The 20,383-nt window shown below is 44.8% G+C and overlaps 1 protein-coding gene across 5 annotated transcripts in view; it reads left to right on the top strand.

Annotated features, from left to right (window-relative positions):
* Positions 1-20,383, top strand: part of SALL1 (spalt like transcription factor 1) — a 36,271-nt gene that overhangs the window by 3,825 nt on the left and 12,063 nt on the right. Inside the window, exons 3-6 of one of the 5 annotated variants that reach the window (XM_037408718.1) lie at positions 1,214-1,300; positions 3,093-3,174; positions 8,284-8,385; positions 16,726-16,818. In XM_037408718.1, the coding sequence (XP_037264615.1) occupies positions 16,743-16,818 (76 nt within the window). In that variant the 5' untranslated portion in view covers positions 1,214-1,300; positions 3,093-3,174; positions 8,284-8,385; positions 16,726-16,742. Of the gene's footprint in view, positions 1-1,213; positions 1,301-3,092; positions 3,175-8,283; positions 8,386-16,297; positions 16,819-18,251; positions 18,951-20,383 lie in introns of those variants that run through there. The other 4 variants (XM_037408719.1, XM_037408717.1, XM_037408721.1 and 1 more) reach the window with 4 other exon arrangements.

Raw genomic sequence — 20,383 nt, 5'->3', positions numbered from 1 at the left:
GGTTTACTTCTGACAAAAAACCAAATGCAGTATTGGGTGTTAGATAAAATAAGATGATGCTCTTTATAAATGAGGCTTTTAGTTTTTGCTTCAGCTTGAGACACTCACTTGAGGCCAACCAGAAGCATTGAAATGCTGTCAGCTAGTGTTTCACAGAGGCTTCTGGTCCAGGGCACCACCGCAGACATCCAGCTGCCCAGGACGTGGCCCTCGCACCCTCACCGTGTCCTGCTGACTCCTGTGTGTGCTCAGGGCTACACTAGGTTGTGGGTTGTAGCCATGTGGCGTGGATTTAAGAGCTCTGTGGGGCTCAGGTAATATTCATACATCTGAAAAGGACAGTGTTATTCAAACAGAATGAACCTTTGAACTTTGTTAGTTTTTTGGTATGACGTTAAGGCTCAGATTTATAAAACCAAAACAGAACAAAACCAAAGTGTGTTTGCTTTCATTACGTTTTCTGATTTTGCACTAAATTGTCAGCAAAGCAGACCTTTTACCTATAAACAGATGGCACACGATTCTGTGGGATTTTCCCACATTTGATGAACACACATCAAGTCCATTTACATGAGCATGGAAAATATTAAAATGACTACCAGGTCTGTGTAGTGTAAGACACCTGGAGCACATTGCTGCCAGCAAGCTTCTGAGGTGGGGATATTCTGGCACACAGTCACGGTTCTGGGGACTGGGCCATTTTTGACTCAGGTTATTGCATCTTTTGACACCTAAAGACATGTTCACCTCTGACCCAGAAACATCTGCAACGTCAAACTATAAAAAGGGGAATGGAAATGTAGGCTTTTTTTTTTTCCCTTACTGTTATTTTTATTTTCTATTGAAAAGGGTTTTAAAAGGCCTATGAAATGTAAAATTGCTTTTTTGCCATAGTTGCAAAACTCATTTCACTTTTTATCTGAGATGCGCTTGTAGCAAATTTCCAGAGCTGAAAAACCAATACAATAACCCACTTTGAGGACCACAGCCCAGAGCACTGAGCACAGCACAGCCTGCGTCTCTCAGTGCTTGGGGCAAGTGGGGCAACCGCCTCAGTGGCCAGCCTTGTCCTCACGCTGGCACCATTCACCCTGACTTTTTTCGCAGCAGTATGGATTGCCTGCAAAGTCCTTGCATATTTTGACTTTCCTTCCTAAACTAACTCTGACTGGTTTTTACTCACCAGACCATAACTTTTGCTCCTTCTGTGCAGGCAATATACATAAACATCTGGGCCATTGCTGCTGCTCCTCTGACACGGCCCATCATCAGAATGCTAGTTCTACTGGTGACTGCACAGGTGACTGTAGTTTCTTATATGAGATATCTATATACCAAATTAAGTCTTTCTTTCACCTTTCTTGTTATGACTTGCTCCTGCAATTTATATGCATGCTTTTTTTTTTTTTTTTATTTCATTTTTCCTAACTTTTGGCTGCAAAAAATTGAGCTGGGACCTTTTTGTGTGTCAGTTTGCCCTCCTGTAGAATGAATTTGCATGGTTTGTAGTAGAATGTAACTATCTTTGGATGAACGGCACTATAGAATTCCCCAGAATTATTATTTTGACTTTTAGCTATGGTATAATGTAGTCAATTTTTTGTTTCATTTAATGTGAAAGGTAGTATATAGGGCAGAGCAACATGCTATGTTGATAGATGGGGTATTGCTGTGATTGAGTTTGCCAAAAATAACACATTTCTCCTTGGAAAAAAAAACTTTGGAAAAGTTTCTCTTTTCTGAGTTACAGGCATTTTATGTTAGAGCCTTAGAGCTGATTCTGTCTCTCCTAAGTTATAAACCCTTATGGATGTACCATAAAGATGTCCACCTAATGCAGAGAAAAGCAGATTAATTGATCACAGTAATATATTCTTATCCACTGAATAAGAACATTCCACACATTGTTTCTTGTTTTGTTTCTGGCTTGTAAATCTTCATTGTAGAATACAAATGAAAATGACCCAAATATGTATTATTTATGAATAGGACTCTCAGATATTATGCTTTAGATTGATTGTGTTAGACAGGATATAACAGAAGCACAATAAGTCAATGAAAAATAAAAAGCAGCAAAAATGTTTCATGCTAAAAATGTAGTTCTAGTGACACCTCTTATATAAAGGACATTTCCAACACATTGACATTTATATTTATCATGGCTGTGCGTGTGATTTACAGTTGTCTGAGGTACTGAATATCAGGAATATCCATGCACATACACACCCCTTTTGAATGATGGTAAGCCATAGACTGCTGCATTGCCCCTTATACAGCAAGCTTTTCCTCCCCTTTTTATTTTTCTTCTCTAGCTTCAGGGATGCAAAGGAAGCAGTAGATCAATAGGGTGTCTTGACTGAAGTTGCCTGCAGCACTTCCATTTCTCAGACTGGACACTGATGCTAACTATCAATAGCAATAAGAGGCTGTCTCAGACAGAATTAAGGCTCCTTCTTCTGCATGGCTGTCTGGTGCTTGCTGATAAACATCTTGTGCACAGGATTGCAACAAATAAACCATTTCAAGTGTGCAAACTAGCCACTGTCATTCTTCCTATTGATACTTGCTGTGGGGCGAAGGGGCCAATAGTTATTTTCATACAGCTGATAACACATTAGATAAGGGTACAGATGGATAATAGTACAAAGGCATAATGCTATAAAGTGTGGAAAGATCATTGATGAGAGTCTCTGTGCTCCTGTAGAAACCCTGAGACAACAAAAGACAAAAATATTGACTTATGTTTAAACTACTTAAGAGAAGCTACAGCTAAATTTAACTAATTGTTAACCTCTGGGTTTTAGGCAATGTCAAAGATACCCTGCCAAGCTATTTTATTCAGATATTATCCATTTTTGCCACTCCTGGATTTGCAAGTTTACTCAGGAAATAAAAGCTAACGGGGGCTGGGTGCAGCTATGGTACAGATGGGGAGGTGTTGGGCAGCATCATGGTCACTTGCCTTTTGAACTGAGCTATACACCACACTCGAGGTTGCTAATTTTGGAAGAACTGAGCCTCTTTAGCCTCCCTCCCTGCAAAAAATCAATTTCTCAACTAATCTATAGCTCTGTCGTGCATTCCTTTTTCAGCCTGAATAAGGATGAAGAATCAAGTTCTCACCCACCCACATGAAATCACCATTAAAATACTCTGGCCCAGATCTTCCTGGTGGTAAGTCCTGTTATAACTCTGCTTAAGTCAGATATTATCCAGTAGATTTATGCCAATTTGCCTCAAATGAAGAGCTCACATGTTAATCAGGGTTTATTTCTCATTTAATTCTGTTTTAACTGAGTAAGGTGAGGGAAGTGGTTCAGATGCTCTGCTGGAAAATCAACAGAGCCTTATTTCATATCTTCCCTATGCGGAGCTCTAACCATTTACAGGAGCAAACAATTTGGCTCTGAGACATCCCCAGCTTTTTATGAAGTGGTGCTTTTCAGATAAGAAGGCTGGTTTGCTGAGGGAAATCTCAGTGATCCATTTTGAGTTTCAGACCATCCTAAACAAAATGCTTAAATAACATTGTTTTCACCCATAATAATGTTTATGTTAAATCTAACAAAGGCTGATGGGTTTTATAAGATGAGATTATTTTGAAGATAGTTCTGATGTTGCTGAATGCTTAAATTAGGATGGTTGGTGAGAAAATAAACCAGAGCTTCCAAGACTATAGGGACACGGGTTATGAATAACCCTACTAAAAATATTTCCATAAGAAGAGCCCTGAATATATGTCTATGAATACATGTGTTGGCTTTGAAATAAGTGAAAGAAAATGTTAACTGGAATTTAAGTTAGGAAAAAAAAAAAAATCACACCACACTACAGCTTGTGGAGTAATCACTTTCTGATAGACATTTTCACTTTTTTGGGTCTCTGTACCATTTGCTGCAATCAGACTTGCCCACCGCACAAGAGTAGTATTGAGGGTGGAATAGTTAATGTGTGTAGACTGCTCGGGATCACTGCTGTTATTAATTGTCCTCCAGTATAGAACATGTACATTTTACATTAATACGCTGATTAGCGAGGCTGAGCAGGCAGTTTCTAGCTAGGGAAGCTGGAATTTCAGGAATAGCTTGGCTCTTCCCTTTGATTACTTTCTGGCTAGAGAGTTGGAGTCAAACTAATTCTCTCTGTAAACATTGCTGGCCATTCATGTACAGTGCATTGCGTGAATCGGCACTGGACAGGCAGACGGGTGCACATTCAAAAGCCCAGATGAAAATCACTGTTTCACTGTAGGCAGTATAATCGCTGCACAAGGAAGGGTCATATCTGTCCTCCGTAGGCAAAACTCCCGCTTCACAAAAAAGGAAGGTTGCCTTAAGAAAGGGGAAAAGACAAGGGTCCTATTTGCTAATGAGCAATCCCCACCCTGCCCCCTAACAGTCAGCTTTCAACAAATATTTATACAGCTCAGGGATACAGCTATAGCCTCAGCGTTTCAGCACAAATATTAGATCCCAGCCTCAGCTGGTCTAAATTGGCGCAGCCCTGTTGGCTTCGGTGGCATCACAGTGATTTACAGTAGCTGAGGGTCTCACTCCTTTCATTTTTGACTCGGTGCCTCTGACAGAGTATGCTCTGCGTGCTTCTTTCAGCTGAAGAGCTGATTAATTTTAAAGTAAAAATTAAATTAAATCCCAAGCCTTTCATGCTGTTAAAGTTTCTCCCCAGTTTTAAGTGGGGCTCAGCAAAAAGGAAGATATGTTAAAAGGTGGCCATGAGTTTTCTGTAGCACAACCGCACTCAGCTGAGCTGGGGCGCTAAGGCAGAAAGTCATTAAAATAAAAGATTTTTTAAAAATTGGCTCTTTTGTTAAAAAAAAAAACAACCAAAAAACAATTTATATATATACACACATACATAAAATCTGGTTTTACGGCTCCCACTGAAGAATTCTATTGTGTATGCGAGTTTTAACAGCAGTTATGCAGAGATAGAAGTACACAGTTGTGTATTGTAATATTTGTTTCTCAACATCACTCAGCCAGAATTCTTTAAAAAGATATGAAGTCTTCATTTTTTTCCCCAGTTTTTCAAGACAGAAAACTCTAGTAAAGCAATTTTTTTTTTCCCCAACGGTAAGTGACCTGGAGCTGGAGACAGAGAAATGGATTACATTACGTATTTTCTACACAAACATAGGGATTAATTGAAATGATTCCCCTGAATCTAAATAACTACTTTTTGGCAGCCTTTGAAGTTTAACGATGTTTGCTCTTGCCATCGAATGTAGGTTTTGGGACACCCTGCAGGACCACTAAAACAAGATGATCTAAAGCTTTTTATATAAAATAAACCAAAGCCAAGATGTTTGTATTAGAGTTGTGAAGAAGGTGCAAGTATTTAAAAGTAGCTAATATTTTGTTTGACAAATTCTAAGTTAAAGATGCAGTTGTTCCCACATTGCTGTCAATGTCTATAGATTAGGGTCTATACGTTAACCACAGTTCTGATGATTTTGAAAGCAGACTTGATATAGAACAGGTCTTTCCTGTAGCTTGTGTGCTCTCCTAGGTCTGTTTGCTACTCTTTTAGGGACACAGAAAAGCTAGCTTTGCTCTTATCTTTCAGAATACATTTGGAATTCCTTTCAAATGTCTCTTATCAAAGTTGACAAGAAGTACCTATTACTTACAGACATTTTAATGCAGGTCTTCTGTAGAAGAAAATTAAATCAGGTCATGAGATGTAATAAACCAGATACAGGATTTCCAAATACATTTTATTTCTTTCATGGTTAATACTTTTTGATATGCACTATCGAAATGCTGCATAAATGTAAAACCTGGTTTGCCTCTGATGACTGTGATTGACTAAAACAGTAGGTAATATTCTTGGAGATATTTAGTTTCTGATAAATCTGCCATATAGATTTTCTCTGATTTTTATTTTTTTTTGTCATTTTTTTTTTCTGGAGGGCCATTTTCACATGTACAAAACCCCCTTGAAAACTAGGTATTTTTTATATCTAAAATTCACAGCATGTCTTGCTGTTAAATTGCCACCTTAGAGGCCTTTTTTAAATTTCATTGAAAATGCATATTAAATCAAAGTGATAGACACATGTAATGTAAAATGTCTGTCAACAATTAGAATCCCATTTGGAAGTTTGTAAAGCATAACAATTTAAAATGAATTTAAATTGAGAAGGAAAGTTTTTAGATTGAGAAGGAAAGTTTTAGTCTGCAGTATTGCAATTTTTTACAGAACAAATCCAGACTTTTTTGCCCTTTTCTGAGTGAAAGAGAAATAAAAGAGCCAGAGCTTCTAATGCAGTTATTCACCATCAAGTGTCAGTCAAGCAGTTTCATTCTTTCCACAATAAAGTCCAAATTATATTGGCTATTTGATTTTGAAAGATATAATAAAGTAGTAAATACACAAATAACATAGTCCAATGTAAAATTGTGTTGTCCTTTCATAGAACCATAGAATAGCCCAGGTTGGAAGGGACCTCAAAGATCATGTGGTCCAACCTTTCATTTTCAAGGAATCTGGAACGCATCGCAGTTGAGCCACTTGATCAGTTTGTGTGCTATGTATTGAAAGTGCAACTGTTTTTATTGGGATAGACTAAATCCCTCTCCAGTGACATCATGTAGTTTGAAAAAAATGCTTTAAGGGGAACTTTACAAAATTTCCTTTGTGTTCCTCTAAGATGATGACATGTCAAGTTTTACACACAAACCTCCTGGACATCCTGGAAATCATAGGATCCACAGGGAAACGGGACCACTGGAGCACTGAGGCCAAGTGCCTCCAAGGCAGTTTTGGCCCTGGTCCTTTGCCGTGTGGCCCCACCACCAAGGACTTACCTACCTAAATGAGGATTGGGATTGGCAGTCAAAGGGTTACAAAGTCTGGGCTGACACCTGGATTTTCCCAAATTCCTGAGCCTGGCAAAATCTGGGGTTAGATTAGGGTTTATGGCTAATATTTATTGAATACAGTGTAAACATCTACAATATGATTTGTCATAAAATGAAAGTTTTTTCTATTAATTTCAAATTTTGTCGCATGTATTTATTTATAGTTTCATAACATGCATGTTTTCAAGCAGAATTCCATAATGTCATCTTTCTACACTGAAATTAGTATAATCTTCTAGATATATGCCAGTGCTTCAAGCATAGAACATTGCATTTCCCGTAGTGATACATAGCTCCTTTAAGCAGATACACTTCCAGTGCTGATATACTTGTGTGTAATTCTTCCAGCTTAAATTCTGGCTGTTCCTAGACATTCCAGTTATCACTTTGATTGATTTTATGAGAATGACAATAAGGAAGCAGAATAATAGGAAATGCAAAGCATATTCTACAGCTCATTTCTGAAAGGAGAGTCAATCCCGTGAGAACTTTCTGTGTCGTGTTAGTGGTTACAATTATCGCAAAAATAATTGTGTGCTATCACAAAAAAAAATGGATGCAAATTGCCAGTAACAGTTTTTGCCTTTGGTTATTTAGTATTTGTGTCATCTTTGAGTAATCCCCTTGAAGAGCCGAGATTACCTGTGATTAGCAGATTTGAACAGGTGGTTTAAGGAGCTCTACTCCTGAACTGTCATAGTAGTTTTGCTTAGAGAAGCGGTGAGTGCTTTCCCAGTCACCAGCAAGCAATTCCTGCAGGCTTCCCTGAATATGGCAGCCAGCCCCAGTTACAGGATTTTGTTGCTCTAGGCAAAACATTAAATGTAGGCCCCTCACGAGGCACCGTCGCTAGCACAAGAAAGTGTTACTAAACATTTTGCAGCCCTAGGCAGCTGCATGCGTTTCGTGGCTGGTGGTGGCAGTGCTGGCCCAGAATGTACATTTACCTATCTCTCCCCCATTAGGCTCACTCCATCTCACTTTTTACCTTTGCACTGAGTTTACCTAATTGCTTCTGCTCAGTGTGACTTCCATCGCTGACAACCGGCTGGTCTTGTCCTGCTTTAGAGCAATCCATTACCAGTGGGGCAAAGGAGCAGCAGGACTGGCAGCCCTTGGAGAGCAGCAGCGGCTGAAATTGAATTTTGCTATTAGGAAATTCTAGGAGTGAAACAAATAGTAAGTGACTGGTACTGCTTGAACAGAGTGAGTGCAGTGATGTTATTGTGTTGTGAGATCATATGTGCAGCGTTGGAAGGAGCAGTACTGAAGGCAGGGGAGGGAATGAACCGTATATATCCTTTGCTTAATTCCACTTCATTCAGTATGTTCATAATGCATTTGTTTTCATGAAACTGTTATTCTTACGTGTTATAGCTTTGCTTGTGCTTTTGTGCAGCGTAAAAATGGAAGTTACTTCAACTGCAGAAGAAACCAGGTTGAGTGACTTTTAGAAGTAAAGCAAGTGACTTCAAGCTCTGAAATGTATGGAAGTGCAAAGGTATGCAACTGTCCACTAAACATGTTAACAAGAGACATCTTACTAAGACATGGTATTTACACACTAATCGCTGTTACTGGTGCCTTCTATAGACCTTTTTTTCTGTGTAACAGTTGCTTATGCGCGTCTGAAGTTGGTAATGGGCCTGATCTGGTGCATTCACACGGATACAGCTCCTCTCAGAAATCATTTTGTACAGACTGGGTCTGTCACGTATTTTATTTGCAAAGAGCTGGAACAGCTTAAGAAGTTACCGTACCATGCACTGTTGCCCCTCACAGGAGATTTCCATCCCTTGCTGGCAAAGAATGCCACACAAACGTTTTTGCTAATGCCAGCACAACACCGACTGGGAGAGCCCACCTGCCCAGTGGAGTTGCCGCAGCTCAGCTGGTGGGACAGTGCTTCCCGGGTGTGGGGCAGTGACAGACGGTGGTCAGAAACAATCTATGTGATTACCACAGTTATCCCCTGCTGGAAATGTGCTCACGTGCGGTTCTAGACTGAAAGGCTGTCCATGCTGCCCTGCCAGTGCTCTGCCTTCTGCACAAGGAGGGATTTCACCAGTGATGTGTTTAGGATGGAGTGTTGCGTTGCAAGCTTCTGAGAACAAGAAAAGTGGCTTTTCATGATCTCAGAAGTGAGTGTCTCATGCATCTTTGAGTTTTATAAATGGATGTAGAATAAGCACTGGGTGTTTGATGCAGGTTCTTCCTAAATGTGCTGTTTTCTTATACTCAGTTATTCTTCTCCCCCTTTTTCATTGCCTGTTCCAGTATGTACATGACGTAATGATGGTTGAATCGCAGAACCAGTACAGACTAGGACTACTTTTGTCTTTGCATGTAGGATTTTTGCACCAAGTGCCTTTAGTATGATCTAAAACTTACTCAAGCTTTAAATTCTTCTTCAGGTGTTAGTTCTATGGTGTGAGTGGCGAGGAGCGAGCTCAGATGAGCTTGATGATTGTGTACAGTCCTGGGGAGAGTCAGCTGGACTGCAGCAAACATGCAAATAAATATGTTCTGCAATCCTGGACACTCCATTTGATAAGGAATTTGAAGTTCGATGAAGAAGGACCAAAACCCAGAATATGTAACTCAGGGTAGGATTCAAGAAATAACTTGTACAGCCAGGCTGAAAGTCCAAGCTTACCATATAAATGAAAACAGTTTTTCCAAGCCCAAATCTGGTTTCTGGATTTGTGAGGAAGGGTCTTTTTAAAGTCTCTTTTTGAGGATTGCTTTCCGAATCATGTGACTTGAGCTTTTCTTAGGGAAGGAAAGGAAATTGTGAGTTTCATTTTCTAAGTGGTAACTGGATGATCTTGGGTTTATGGAGCAGCAGTTTTCAAGGCTGTCTCTGGGTCACTGATGTAGTATCTGCTGACAGTTCAGTACGAGCTGACTGGCAGCTCAGTGCTCAACTCTTTCCCCTCTTCACTGCTGCAGAATTATTCTAAGAAATCAGAAACTCCTGGAGTTACCTTTTGAGGTAGGTGATGGCTGCTGTTGCCATCTGAACTTTAAATGATCACTAATGGGAAAAAAAGAAAACTGCAAAACTGTGGCTGGGGGATCAGATTGCTCCAGGAGGAAATGAGCTCCCCACAGGACCCAGGTAACGTCTGTGCAAGACTGTGAGCAAACATATTTACACCCAGGGCAGTATGTTTTGCACAATGCCTTTGCAGACCCGTTCTGTGAACAGGCTGGACCATACTGGGGGCAAAAGGTGGATAATGAGGACTCCACATAGCTCAGGCACGGAAAGCAGAACGTTATTCATGAGGCATTGACTTTATTGCAACTAGCAGCTGCCAAGCCAGCTTCTTGTGTTGATGCAAAGAGTATGACAATTTTCACGTTGTAAACACCATGCATTAATCAGGGCACCTTAATATTATGCAAACAAAATGTATCTACTTACAAATACTTCCACTGTATTTGAATCAAAAATATGTCATGAAAATGAGAGGCGTTGTCAGGTTCATTTCATCAGTCAAGAAATTTGGGACTCTACAAGCAACATTTCCCCTGAGGTTTGAGACATGTTTATCCCATAATCGCTGCATATTCTCCAGATTAAAATAAAACCTTAAAATGTAAATAAAAATGCATACTCTGTAAATCTGGTTTGACAGTGAAAATCTCTTTGTGAAAACAACAGGTCTTACTTTGTTGTATGATTACCTTGTAGAAAATCATCTGTAAGTTATATTTCAGAGAAAAGTGCCATGTGAAATTTTGGCCTTGTATTTGTATTTTGACAGACTACAGAATTTTTGTACAATTCTGTTTCAAAGGTAAGAAAATCCTAAGGGAACACTTTTTAAAGAACACACTTTTTTCCTTAAATATCCTGGAAAATACATCCCTCAGTCCTACTCCCTCATCTCCTTTTAAAAGGCTCCCACCTCTACATTTTATGCTATTTTAAACAGTACTTTGATAAGGAAATGATAGCTATGATATTTTTTTAAGAATCAACACTAAGATTCTGGTGCATGGATACCTGGGTGCACAGTTTTTGTCACTGTGAAGTTTTCCTACTGTACAAAGGTGCTTTTCTTAAAGCAAGATATTTGGAGGAAATCTTGGCTGATAGCTAGTTGTATCCCATCATTCAATATCAGATCTTTTTCTGATTCATATATTTTCAATATTCAATTCAATATCTTTTTCATGATTCTTCTTTTGACATGTACATATTTTGGCATATTTTTTTTGTTGTTGTTCTTGTTCTACCCAGACTTATTTCTGTGATCAGAGACATTGCAATATGCCTTTGCAGCCCAGAATGGTTTTAAAATTTTGTATCTAAGGCTCAAGAAATCTGTCACTTCATTTCTAAACTTCTGTTTTTCTGGTGGAAGCACATGGTGGCTTTATATGGCTGTGATACACTAGGATATAAAAAAAAACGGGGGGGGGGGGGGGCAGGGAATTAAACTGGGATGTAAAGGCATGTGGCTTGCAGAGAAAACTTCCCCTGTGGCATCAAATGAAATTCTTGGTTCTCTGTAGAACTCATAGGCTCATTCTGTCCATACCTGATGACCACTGTGTAACAAATCAATGGGAAAGATTTCTGACCTAAGCAGCCTACCTGAAATACCCTCTAATTTATTTCTTTAACCTAAAAAAGGGTATATAAAGGATAGAGTAATACCCTGGGATCAATAATACTATTGAAATCAGGACATTTTCTGAAGTATATGGTACCTAATAAAATAAAAAAAAAGCTTATTTCTTAACATGGGAAATAAGACATTCTGCTATTAAAAAACAAAAAGATATCAAATAAAGGAAATAATGATAGGATTCAGGATGTAAGAATATTTGTAATTACTGGCACTCCCTAGGTTCTCTGTGTAGTCATGTAAAAGTGCATGGAAGTCTTTTGCAGTGCTGCGTATTTATCTTTCTGTATGTGTTTTTTTTCTGCCTTGTGGGCTGTACACACGGACTAGTTGCCTATACATTGATGTGGGATATTGCTGGTATTTATTTTTTTATTCCTTGGTTTTTAACTCTCGTGCCAGTGAAAGAGGATTTTCCATCCAGCTTGTTTACTTCATGATTTATGTCTAAATTGACAGAGTCCTTCGGAGGCATTCGTGTTAAATTTGAAACAAACATATTTAATGCTCGTGTTGTAATAAAACAGCTAAAAGAGCAGATTAAAAAGATATGCACAGAGGGGTCTGATTGATTGAGGGATTGATTTTACTACTTTTCCCGTAGGTGGGTAGTGATGGCTGTAAATCTCTTGATAATCATTTCAGAAGCACCTTCATCAATAAACTCAAAAGGGAGAGCTAGGTGTAAAAATTTGCCAGCCATCAGGTCAAACAAAAGGCAGCAAATGTGTAAAGAAAGAATTGAATTAAATAATCCCACCTTGGCCGGTTATGGCATTAGTCATGTTCATTTTTATCTCGGGGGCGGGGGAGTTCCCCATCTCTGCGATTCTCTAGGATGTGGGGGAGAGAGGGTGGGAGGCTCTTTCCCTTTATGTTTTGGTTTTTTGGTGCTTTTTTTTTTCTTTTTCCTTTGGCTCAACCCGTATTGCTTACGATTCAATTATGCGGCTAAAAGCTTGTGTTTCTGAGCAATGATCAATTATTAGTTGTCAGTAATAATGGAGAAGGATTCAATTCTGGTGCCCCCCTCCTTCCTTTTTTTTTTTTTCTCCCCCCCCCCCCCCTTCGGGGAATTAACATTAGAAAATAAATACAATTTTTTTTTAAAAAGAGAGAGAAAAAGCAAGGTGGTGGGGGTGGGGAGCTGACAACGTGTCCACAAAAGTAGAAAGTAGTCATACCTAAACCCACACAGTCACAGGACTTGCAGTGTCGGTATTGAATAGCGTGATCCAGGCTATTGATAATAAAACAATTCCAGATAGCGGGTGCTCGCTGCCCCAGGGTAGCTGCGCCCCAGGACTGTCTCAAAAGTTTATTATCCATCGGAGCACAAAGCCAAGTTCCCAGCTGACTGCAGCATCTGGAAGCCCCTAATTACACACATTTCTAAAATACATGTAACCTGGGTTAGCTGGAAAACGGCTTACTTGAGAGGTCATCTGTAGCGACGTTTGGAACTCTGGTGCGGTGCATCTCTTTTAGTTGAGAAAAAGGCAAAAGGAGAACATTGAAGGCGGTGGGGGGGTTGGGGGTGGAAGCACAAGTGCCCCGCTGAGCGCCCGGCGGTGTTTCCGCGGCCGCAGGGCTCGCTGGCGGGGCAGCGCGGAGCCGCGGCGGAGCGGCAGGTTGGGCTGACCCGGCGCCGCCGCCGCCTCCCCGCTGCTGGGGGGGAAACCTGCAGAAAATATGAAATCCATCGGATTTCCCCCACTCCCGGGTCGTTATTAACGATGTATTGTATCTACGTGGGGATTGTGTAGCTTTTAACCCCTGGGTGTTAAGGGTGTTGTGTCTGATGGCAAACCTTAATAACAATAATCCAGTCTGGTGTGTTGCATCTCATTGAAATCGTCTCTCAGCAGAATGAACTGCAAATTATCCCCTGTTTACCATCTCCCTTCAGTGCTCATCTCAATGAACTGGAGATCGATCCCCACCACGGGTGTCTTCCAGCCAGGCTGATTTGCATTGGAGCCCATTAGAAAGCCTCCCACCTCCATTAAAAAGAATAATCCGGGAGGGGGGTGGGTGGGGGTGGAAATCTCCAAGGTGTGGCGGGGAGGGAAAAATATCAGTCACTGTCATTTGCGCTTCGAGAGGGAAAACCCAAGATCAGAGTATTTACGCTTGTGAACTCTCCCAACTTCTGTTAAGAGACAATGACGTTTAATTGATGTATTGCTATAAACAACAATAAGGACCGATTTTTCTCTAGCCCTGGCAATGCTGCTCTGCCCCCACCCTTTCCCCACCCCTCCCGGCCCCCGGCGAAGGAGAGGAAAACAAACAATAAATAATCAGGCGGTCCGAGATGAAATACCAGGCGCCGCTTTACACACTAGCGAGGGAGAAGAGAAACGAAAAAAAAAAAGTTATCAAACTTAATTCCTCCAGATTAATTTCTTTTTCCTTAAACCACTGTTTTTCTTCTTGTTGATGCTGTTGTTGCTTTTTAATTACCGGTCCACGGCCGCCCTTTTCCAGCCACGAAGCAAAGGTACCGCGCATCTGGGGAAATTTGTCTTAAGCGTAATCGACAAATGTGTAATGAAACTGTAAACGCGAATAATTTTGGGAGAGCGGCTAGATTAGAAACCGTGGGAAGCTAATGGAGTGATTGATACAGTTAGAAATACAGACACAGATGTGTAAATAGATCCGCGTGGGTATTTTGTGTGCATTTACTTGTGGCTAGCTATAAGTAACGTGTGCGTTTCTATACGTTCAGGTTCGGTTTCTTTGCCACTGTCTCAGGGTAAAGAGGGTGACAGCCTGTGCTGAGTGTATCCATCTCTGCCGAAACGTCTCTTTAAATATTCAGTGAAAAATAATGTCATGTGAAGTACCACCTATAGCAACATTATTATCTTCATTCTTCAACATCATCCCCGCTGATAGCTTCGTTTGTCTTTTTCTCGAAATCTACTGTACCAAATGCAGCGGGGAGGGAGGGGGCTCGCCCTGTGCAGAAATGAAAAGAAGCGTCAGTGACCACTTTGCAACGCTGACTAAATACTGGAGTGGCACCTGGGAGGCTTTTTCGGTTCGTATGCGTTTGGTTGGTTGGGTTTTTGCGGCTGTTGGGTTTTTCACCCTTCTTGCTAAGCGTTTTACAGTCTCTTTCGTTTAATAATGAGAAGAAAACGCCAGTGAGCCTGTTCCTCGAATGGGAAGGTTTCTCCCTCTCTCCCTTCTCCTCTCGCTCGCTGTCTAGGTTTTACCGGCTCATTTGAAATTGAAATGAGTTGTATCTGATCAGCCTCTTGCTTTTACAGAGAGTTTGTTAATATTAATACGGGAAAAAGGAGTAGCTTCTGTAGAAGAGTAAATAATCCAGCGGGGGGAGTGGGAGGAGAGAGCACTTAGATGGGTCAGGGTGGAGGAAAAGAAATCGCCTGCGCTCCCACTTCTCCCAGCTCAGCCGCTTTTACCCAGTAACTTTTCGTGCCCGGAGCAGAGTGACAGGCGAAGGGGTGCGGGGAGCAGAGAGCGCCGGGAGCGCAGAGGGAGCACACGCCATTCACCCACAGTGTACGTGTACCGTTGGACAGGCGAGACATTAAAAACAGCCTTGCCTGTAGCCTCTTTGCAACTGTACTTTTTCTTTCAAGAGCGTGGAATTTGTTTGCTAGAGGTTCCTCCTCTGCAAGTAACACCCGGGCGTAAAAGTTGGATGCATGCTGTAGCGTCAGATGGCAGGAGTACGGCGCCCGCGCGGTCCCGGCGCGGTGAGCACCCGGGCACCGGGCGCAAGCGGCGACCCAGGGAGCGCACGGGCGGCTGGACGGGCTGGGCGCTGCGCGGCGCAACCCCAGAGCCCGCCTGCCCGCACCGGCCCGCCGCGCAGCGCCGCGCACGAGTTGGCCGAGCGTGCGCGCACGGCCGGCCGGCGGGCTGCTGCGCGGGGCTGCTGCGCGGGGCCCGCCAGGCTCCGCACCGCGGGGGCGCCTCCGGCGGGCAGATGTGCATCGCTCCCGCTCGGTCTCCCGCGCCCCGGAGGGAAACAAAAGTCAGGAGTGATCCCGCGGGGGAGCAGGGGCGGGGGGGAGCGGGGCCGCGGAGCGGGGCGCAGCGCCCGGCCCCGGCCTCGCCGCCGCTCGCACCGGCCTTCCCCGGGCGGCGGCGGGCGGATTGACTCGGGGCGCAGCCAACCGGCGCGGCGCGGTGGGCGGGGGCGGAGCGGCCGGTGGGTCCGCCCGCCGCTCCCAGCGGCGCCCTAATTGTCCTGGGAACGTGTGAGGTAAAAAACAAACCCTTCCTATTTTCAGCACCCCTCGGGCCCGTGATATATGGAAAGAGGGGGGGAGGGCGGGCGAGAGCTGGGGGAAGGCGAAAATGGATCTTTATTTGCAAATGCGGGGACGAGAACAAGAAAGAAAAAAACCACCACCATCACCACAAAAAAAAAAAAAAAAAAAAAAAACAGCCGAAACTTTTTGCAGCAGCGGAACGGAGCGAGCTGCAGTGCGCGGGGCCGGGAGCACGGAGTGGGGCCGGCAGCGGGAGCGGGGCCGGCAGCGGGAGCGGGGCTCGCCCCGCGCAGACACTTGCTGGGGGCCGCCCCGCAGCCCCGCTGCCCCCCGCCGGCCGCCCCCAGCCGTACGTCCTCCCCTCCATCGATTATTGCTTACCCTGCCCTCCCTCCGCGGGTCGGAGCTTTGGGTGAGGCGGGGTGGTGGTGGTGGAAGCTTTTTTTTTTCCTTAAAAAAAAAAGAAAAAGAAAAAAGAAAAAAGTGAAATGCAGCGCAAAACCGAGGGAGGGAGGCGCGGGGAGCCCGTCGGGGCTGGAGGAAGGGGCGAGGGGAGACACATTCCTATAGTAACCGGGATGGCGCGATGCAGCCCCAGCTGGTTGCTAAGAGGGTTAAACTGTATCCAAACAGCTTTGGGGAAATCCAGCCCCTTCTCCTGCCACATGGATCGACTCATTGGGTGGGAGCGGCGGAGAGACAAGGGTCTCCAGCAAATCAGCGCCTAATTGATTAAGGCGAGCTGGTTTGAATAGAGCTGGCCATGTGCCAATCGCCTTTCAAAGAGCCCCTCTATGATTAATCGCAATGCATTATTGATAATCATAATTATAGCAGGACACATGCGCGGTGCGCGGAGGATTGGGGAGGCTGGGGGGGGGGAGGCTCGATTTCCGTAATTTTGAGAAGATTTTTTTTTAGTAATTTTTTATTCTGCCCCAGCTGATGTTTGAGCCAGCATGTCGCGGAGGAAGCAGGCGAAGCCTCAGCATTTCCAATCCGACCCCGATCTGGCCTTGTTATCCCAGCGAAATGGTGAGTTCTTCTCCTCTCCCTCGCACACATTTTAGCACAAACACACACAAAATAGATCAACTTACCTTGCGGGGAGACGGGACCGCGCCGGGCAGCGGAGCGGGACAGCTGGATCTCCCGGAGTTACGTGTGGGGGGGTGCCTTCTGGGCTTTTGGTCCAAGTTCTCGGCTTTTATTTTATTTTTTTAACTCAGCGTTTTGTTTCGCCTGTTTCTTAACGAAACTCCAAACTCTTTCCGTTTTTTGATGTTTTCCCTCCGCCCTCCCCCCGCGGGGCGGTCTGGCATCCTGAGCCCGCGGGAGATGGATCCGCGCCCCCCGCGCCTCTCTCCGCGCCCCGCAGAGCGGGGGAACAAAGTGGGGCTGCGGCGGGGCGGTGGAGCCCCGAGCCCCGCGGGACGGCTGCCCCGTCCGGCCACACACGCTGCCCGCGCCGGCCCCCCGAAAGGGGAGGAAACCCCCTCCCCGAGCACCCACTTTCTCCCCCCACCCCACCCCCCGCAACACCCCCGCGGACCCCAGCGCTCCCGCACCCCCACTCCCCCGCAGCCCCGCCGAGCGGGGGACGCTGCCCCGCCGCCGAGCAGCCCCAGCCTCCAGCCGCACCAAAAGCTTCCTGCAGGCGGAAAAGTTGCAGCCGCCGGGCCGGGCCGCGGGGGGGATCGCCCCGTCCCGGGAGCTGCCGCCGCGCCGGAGAGGGGCTCGGCGGCCGCCAGCGCGGTAGCCCCGGGCAGCGCGGGGGCTCGTTTTCTTTCCCTAAGGTTGTGTTTTATTTTTGTTTCCCTCCCTCTCCCCCTCCCCTCCAAGTCAGTGAGCGAGGAATAAACGCTGGCTTTGTGTCCGCCAGGATTTGGAGAGGGAGCGTGTGAATTTTTTTTTTTTTTCCTCCCTCCCCCTCCGGGGGAAAGGGGGATTTCGGCGGAGCTCGGCGCAGCCCTGCCAGCGGCGGAGGGGACGTGCCCCTGCCCGTACCTGCACCGGGGCGCGGGCTGACAAGTGGTCGGCGGGAGCGGAGGGCGGGGGGCGGCGGGAGCAGCGTGCTCCGTGTTCCCCACCGCCGGCCGGCCGGGCCCCCCCAGCGGCCATGAGGAGGGCGAGCGCCGGGGGGCTGCGGGGGGACCGGCCGGCGGCAGGCGCTGAGGGCGCCGTGGGGCACAAGCGCTTCGGGCGGGCAGGTAAGGGCGGGCCGGGGCGCGGCGGTGCCCCCTCCGATGCTCGGCCCGGCCGGTCAGAAGCACCTCGGACCCCCCCCCCCCCCCCCCCCCCCCCCCCCCTTCCCGGCGTAGCCCCGCCGCGGGGCCCTCCGCTCCCGCGGCCGCTGCGCTGCGGCGGTGCCTGCCGCCCGGCCTGGCGCGGGGGCGACGGGCGGGGAGGGGGTCCCGGGCTGCGCGCGATAAATCAAGTCGGAAAGTTTACGGGATGTTGTCCTGCCTCTGGGAGCGTTTACCCGGCTCCCAAATTCCCCGGGACGCCCCCTCCGCAAAGCAGCGAATCCACAGGCGCTACCCCGCGCAGCTCCGCCGAAACGTTTCCTAAAAGTCGCTGGGTGCGCTCGGGGTGCGCCCGGCTGCTGCCGCTGCCTCAGCGCGATCCCCTTTCTCATCTCACTAAACGTATTTATTTTTTCTTGCGATATTATTTCTACTTCCGCTTGCAGTTTGGAGCGGGAGTTGGGGAGAACGTTAGGGTTTTATTTGGCTTTCGTCGGCCTCCTAGGAAAGAATTTGGAACTTCTCAAAAGTGAGCGGAGAAAGGGGAAGCTGAGATGGAAATTATCTTGCTGGGAAAGCAGAGAGGGATTTTTCACATCTTCGCTTCGTATTATTGCATCTTTTGACGTTCGCTATCTTTTTTTTTTTTTAATTATTTTTTGGGTTTAGTAGATGGAACAGGTCAAAACAGCTCCGAGTATCTTTTTTTAAAAGCAGCTGTTTTCTTCTGTGTTTATCCTTTTGATCTGATTTTGCACATTATTTTCAAATGAAAGGCAGTGGGAGTGGGAGAAAGGAATGTTAACTGAGCAGCTTTCCTGCCTGTTGCTAAAGGATGTATTTGAAGTAAGTTGGATTTTCCCTGAAATGATGGCATGGAAATGAAGCTTTTGTTTAGTTTGCCTGGCTATCGTAAGTTAAGTAAGTAAACAACGAAGTTTATTATTTTTAAAAAATACGGACCGGTTTCCCAGGAAAAGCAGTGTGCTTTACTAGCAAAGCTGTAGGAGCCTCCCCCGCCCTTCTCTTGTAATGGTTTTAGGTTATGGCTGGTTTACACGGTTAGACGATAAGTTTTGAGTAAGTTGCCTAGAGGGTGTGTTTTGTAATGGTGTTTCAGGATTCAGAACGCTGTAATAATATTAGCATAGAGCTACCCTCCGCCTTTCCGGGGTCCCCAGCCCTGGCAGCAGCTTCACACTTGAGCAAGACAGGGTGGGTGAGCTGCGGCGAGGGCGAGTTTGCATTATATGCCTTGAAATTGCAAAACAAAACCTCGAAATTCCAAGCGCTCCTTTCTTCTCCTTTCATACTGTGAATTCAGATTTGCTAATTCATCTTCGCGGGGTTCAGGCAAATGTAGCATCGCTGGTCCTTAAGACACTTGCAGCAAGGTACGGCTGGGCAGTATTTTGAACGAATGAATAGAGTGGCCCCGTGAAAATTTCTTGCATCTGATCTGAATTCTGGTTTGTTAAAACTTTCTGCTATGGTTTCATATCTAAAGATCCATATGAAAAAATGTTCCTCAGACTGCAACAGCATGTATTTATTTTATTTTATTTTATTTTTTACTGCGCTCTCTTTTTTTAAAAAAGTTCTAAGCTCATGCAGTTCACTTTTACCAGGAGGACTTTCCACTTAAAATGTATTTTTGGTGGAATCAATGGATAAGTAAGTTTACCCTTGTAAAATCCTGTGCATGTGCACATTTGATAAAGCTCGTATTGGATTAACCAGAACAGCTCTCAGATTAATAGCAGAAATTACTTGCAGCGTAAATTATATTCAACAAGTAACTAATTACTGGTAGGAAGTGGGCAGGAGGTTGTGGGATTATTTCCTTTTGTTAATAACTCCAGCCACTTTCATGACATTTTAGAATTCCTTTTTTTTTTCTTTTTTTTTTTTTTAAGCTGGTTGGAATTGCACTCCCAATTGTAAAAGAATACGCTTGGAGCACAATTTTCCAAGGCAAAAGTTATATTGGAGAAATAAGCCAGCTAGACTTTGTGGAAGAGAAAATATTTGCTGCCCTTCTATACAAAGGCTTGTCAGAACCAGTGCCTTTTCATGTCAATAATGGATTTTGGTAAATTCCTCCTGCAGCATTATGATCATCCACGTAATTGTTACTGGGCCCATGAAATGAGAGAAATTATGATCGCCGCCTTTAGTAAGATCTGAAGGACAGGGCACTTAAGAGAAATAATTGCTTAGTTAGGCTGCTTTTGGTTTGTTACATAATTAGGCCTTTTTGTGCGATAACTGCAGTCTGTCGGTTCAGGATACAGACACTTGTGTTTTTTCCAAAGGTGAGCCCAAAGTGTAGAGTGCCTTGTGAAATATCACTT

Source organism: Falco rusticolus, chromosome 15, assembly GCF_015220075.1.
Source record: "Falco rusticolus isolate bFalRus1 chromosome 15, bFalRus1.pri, whole genome shotgun sequence".
Classification (NCBI taxonomy): domain Eukaryota; kingdom Metazoa; phylum Chordata; class Aves; order Falconiformes; family Falconidae; genus Falco; species Falco rusticolus.
The sequence above is the reverse complement of the archived record's forward strand: the minus strand, read 5'-3'. Positions and strand labels throughout refer to the sequence as shown.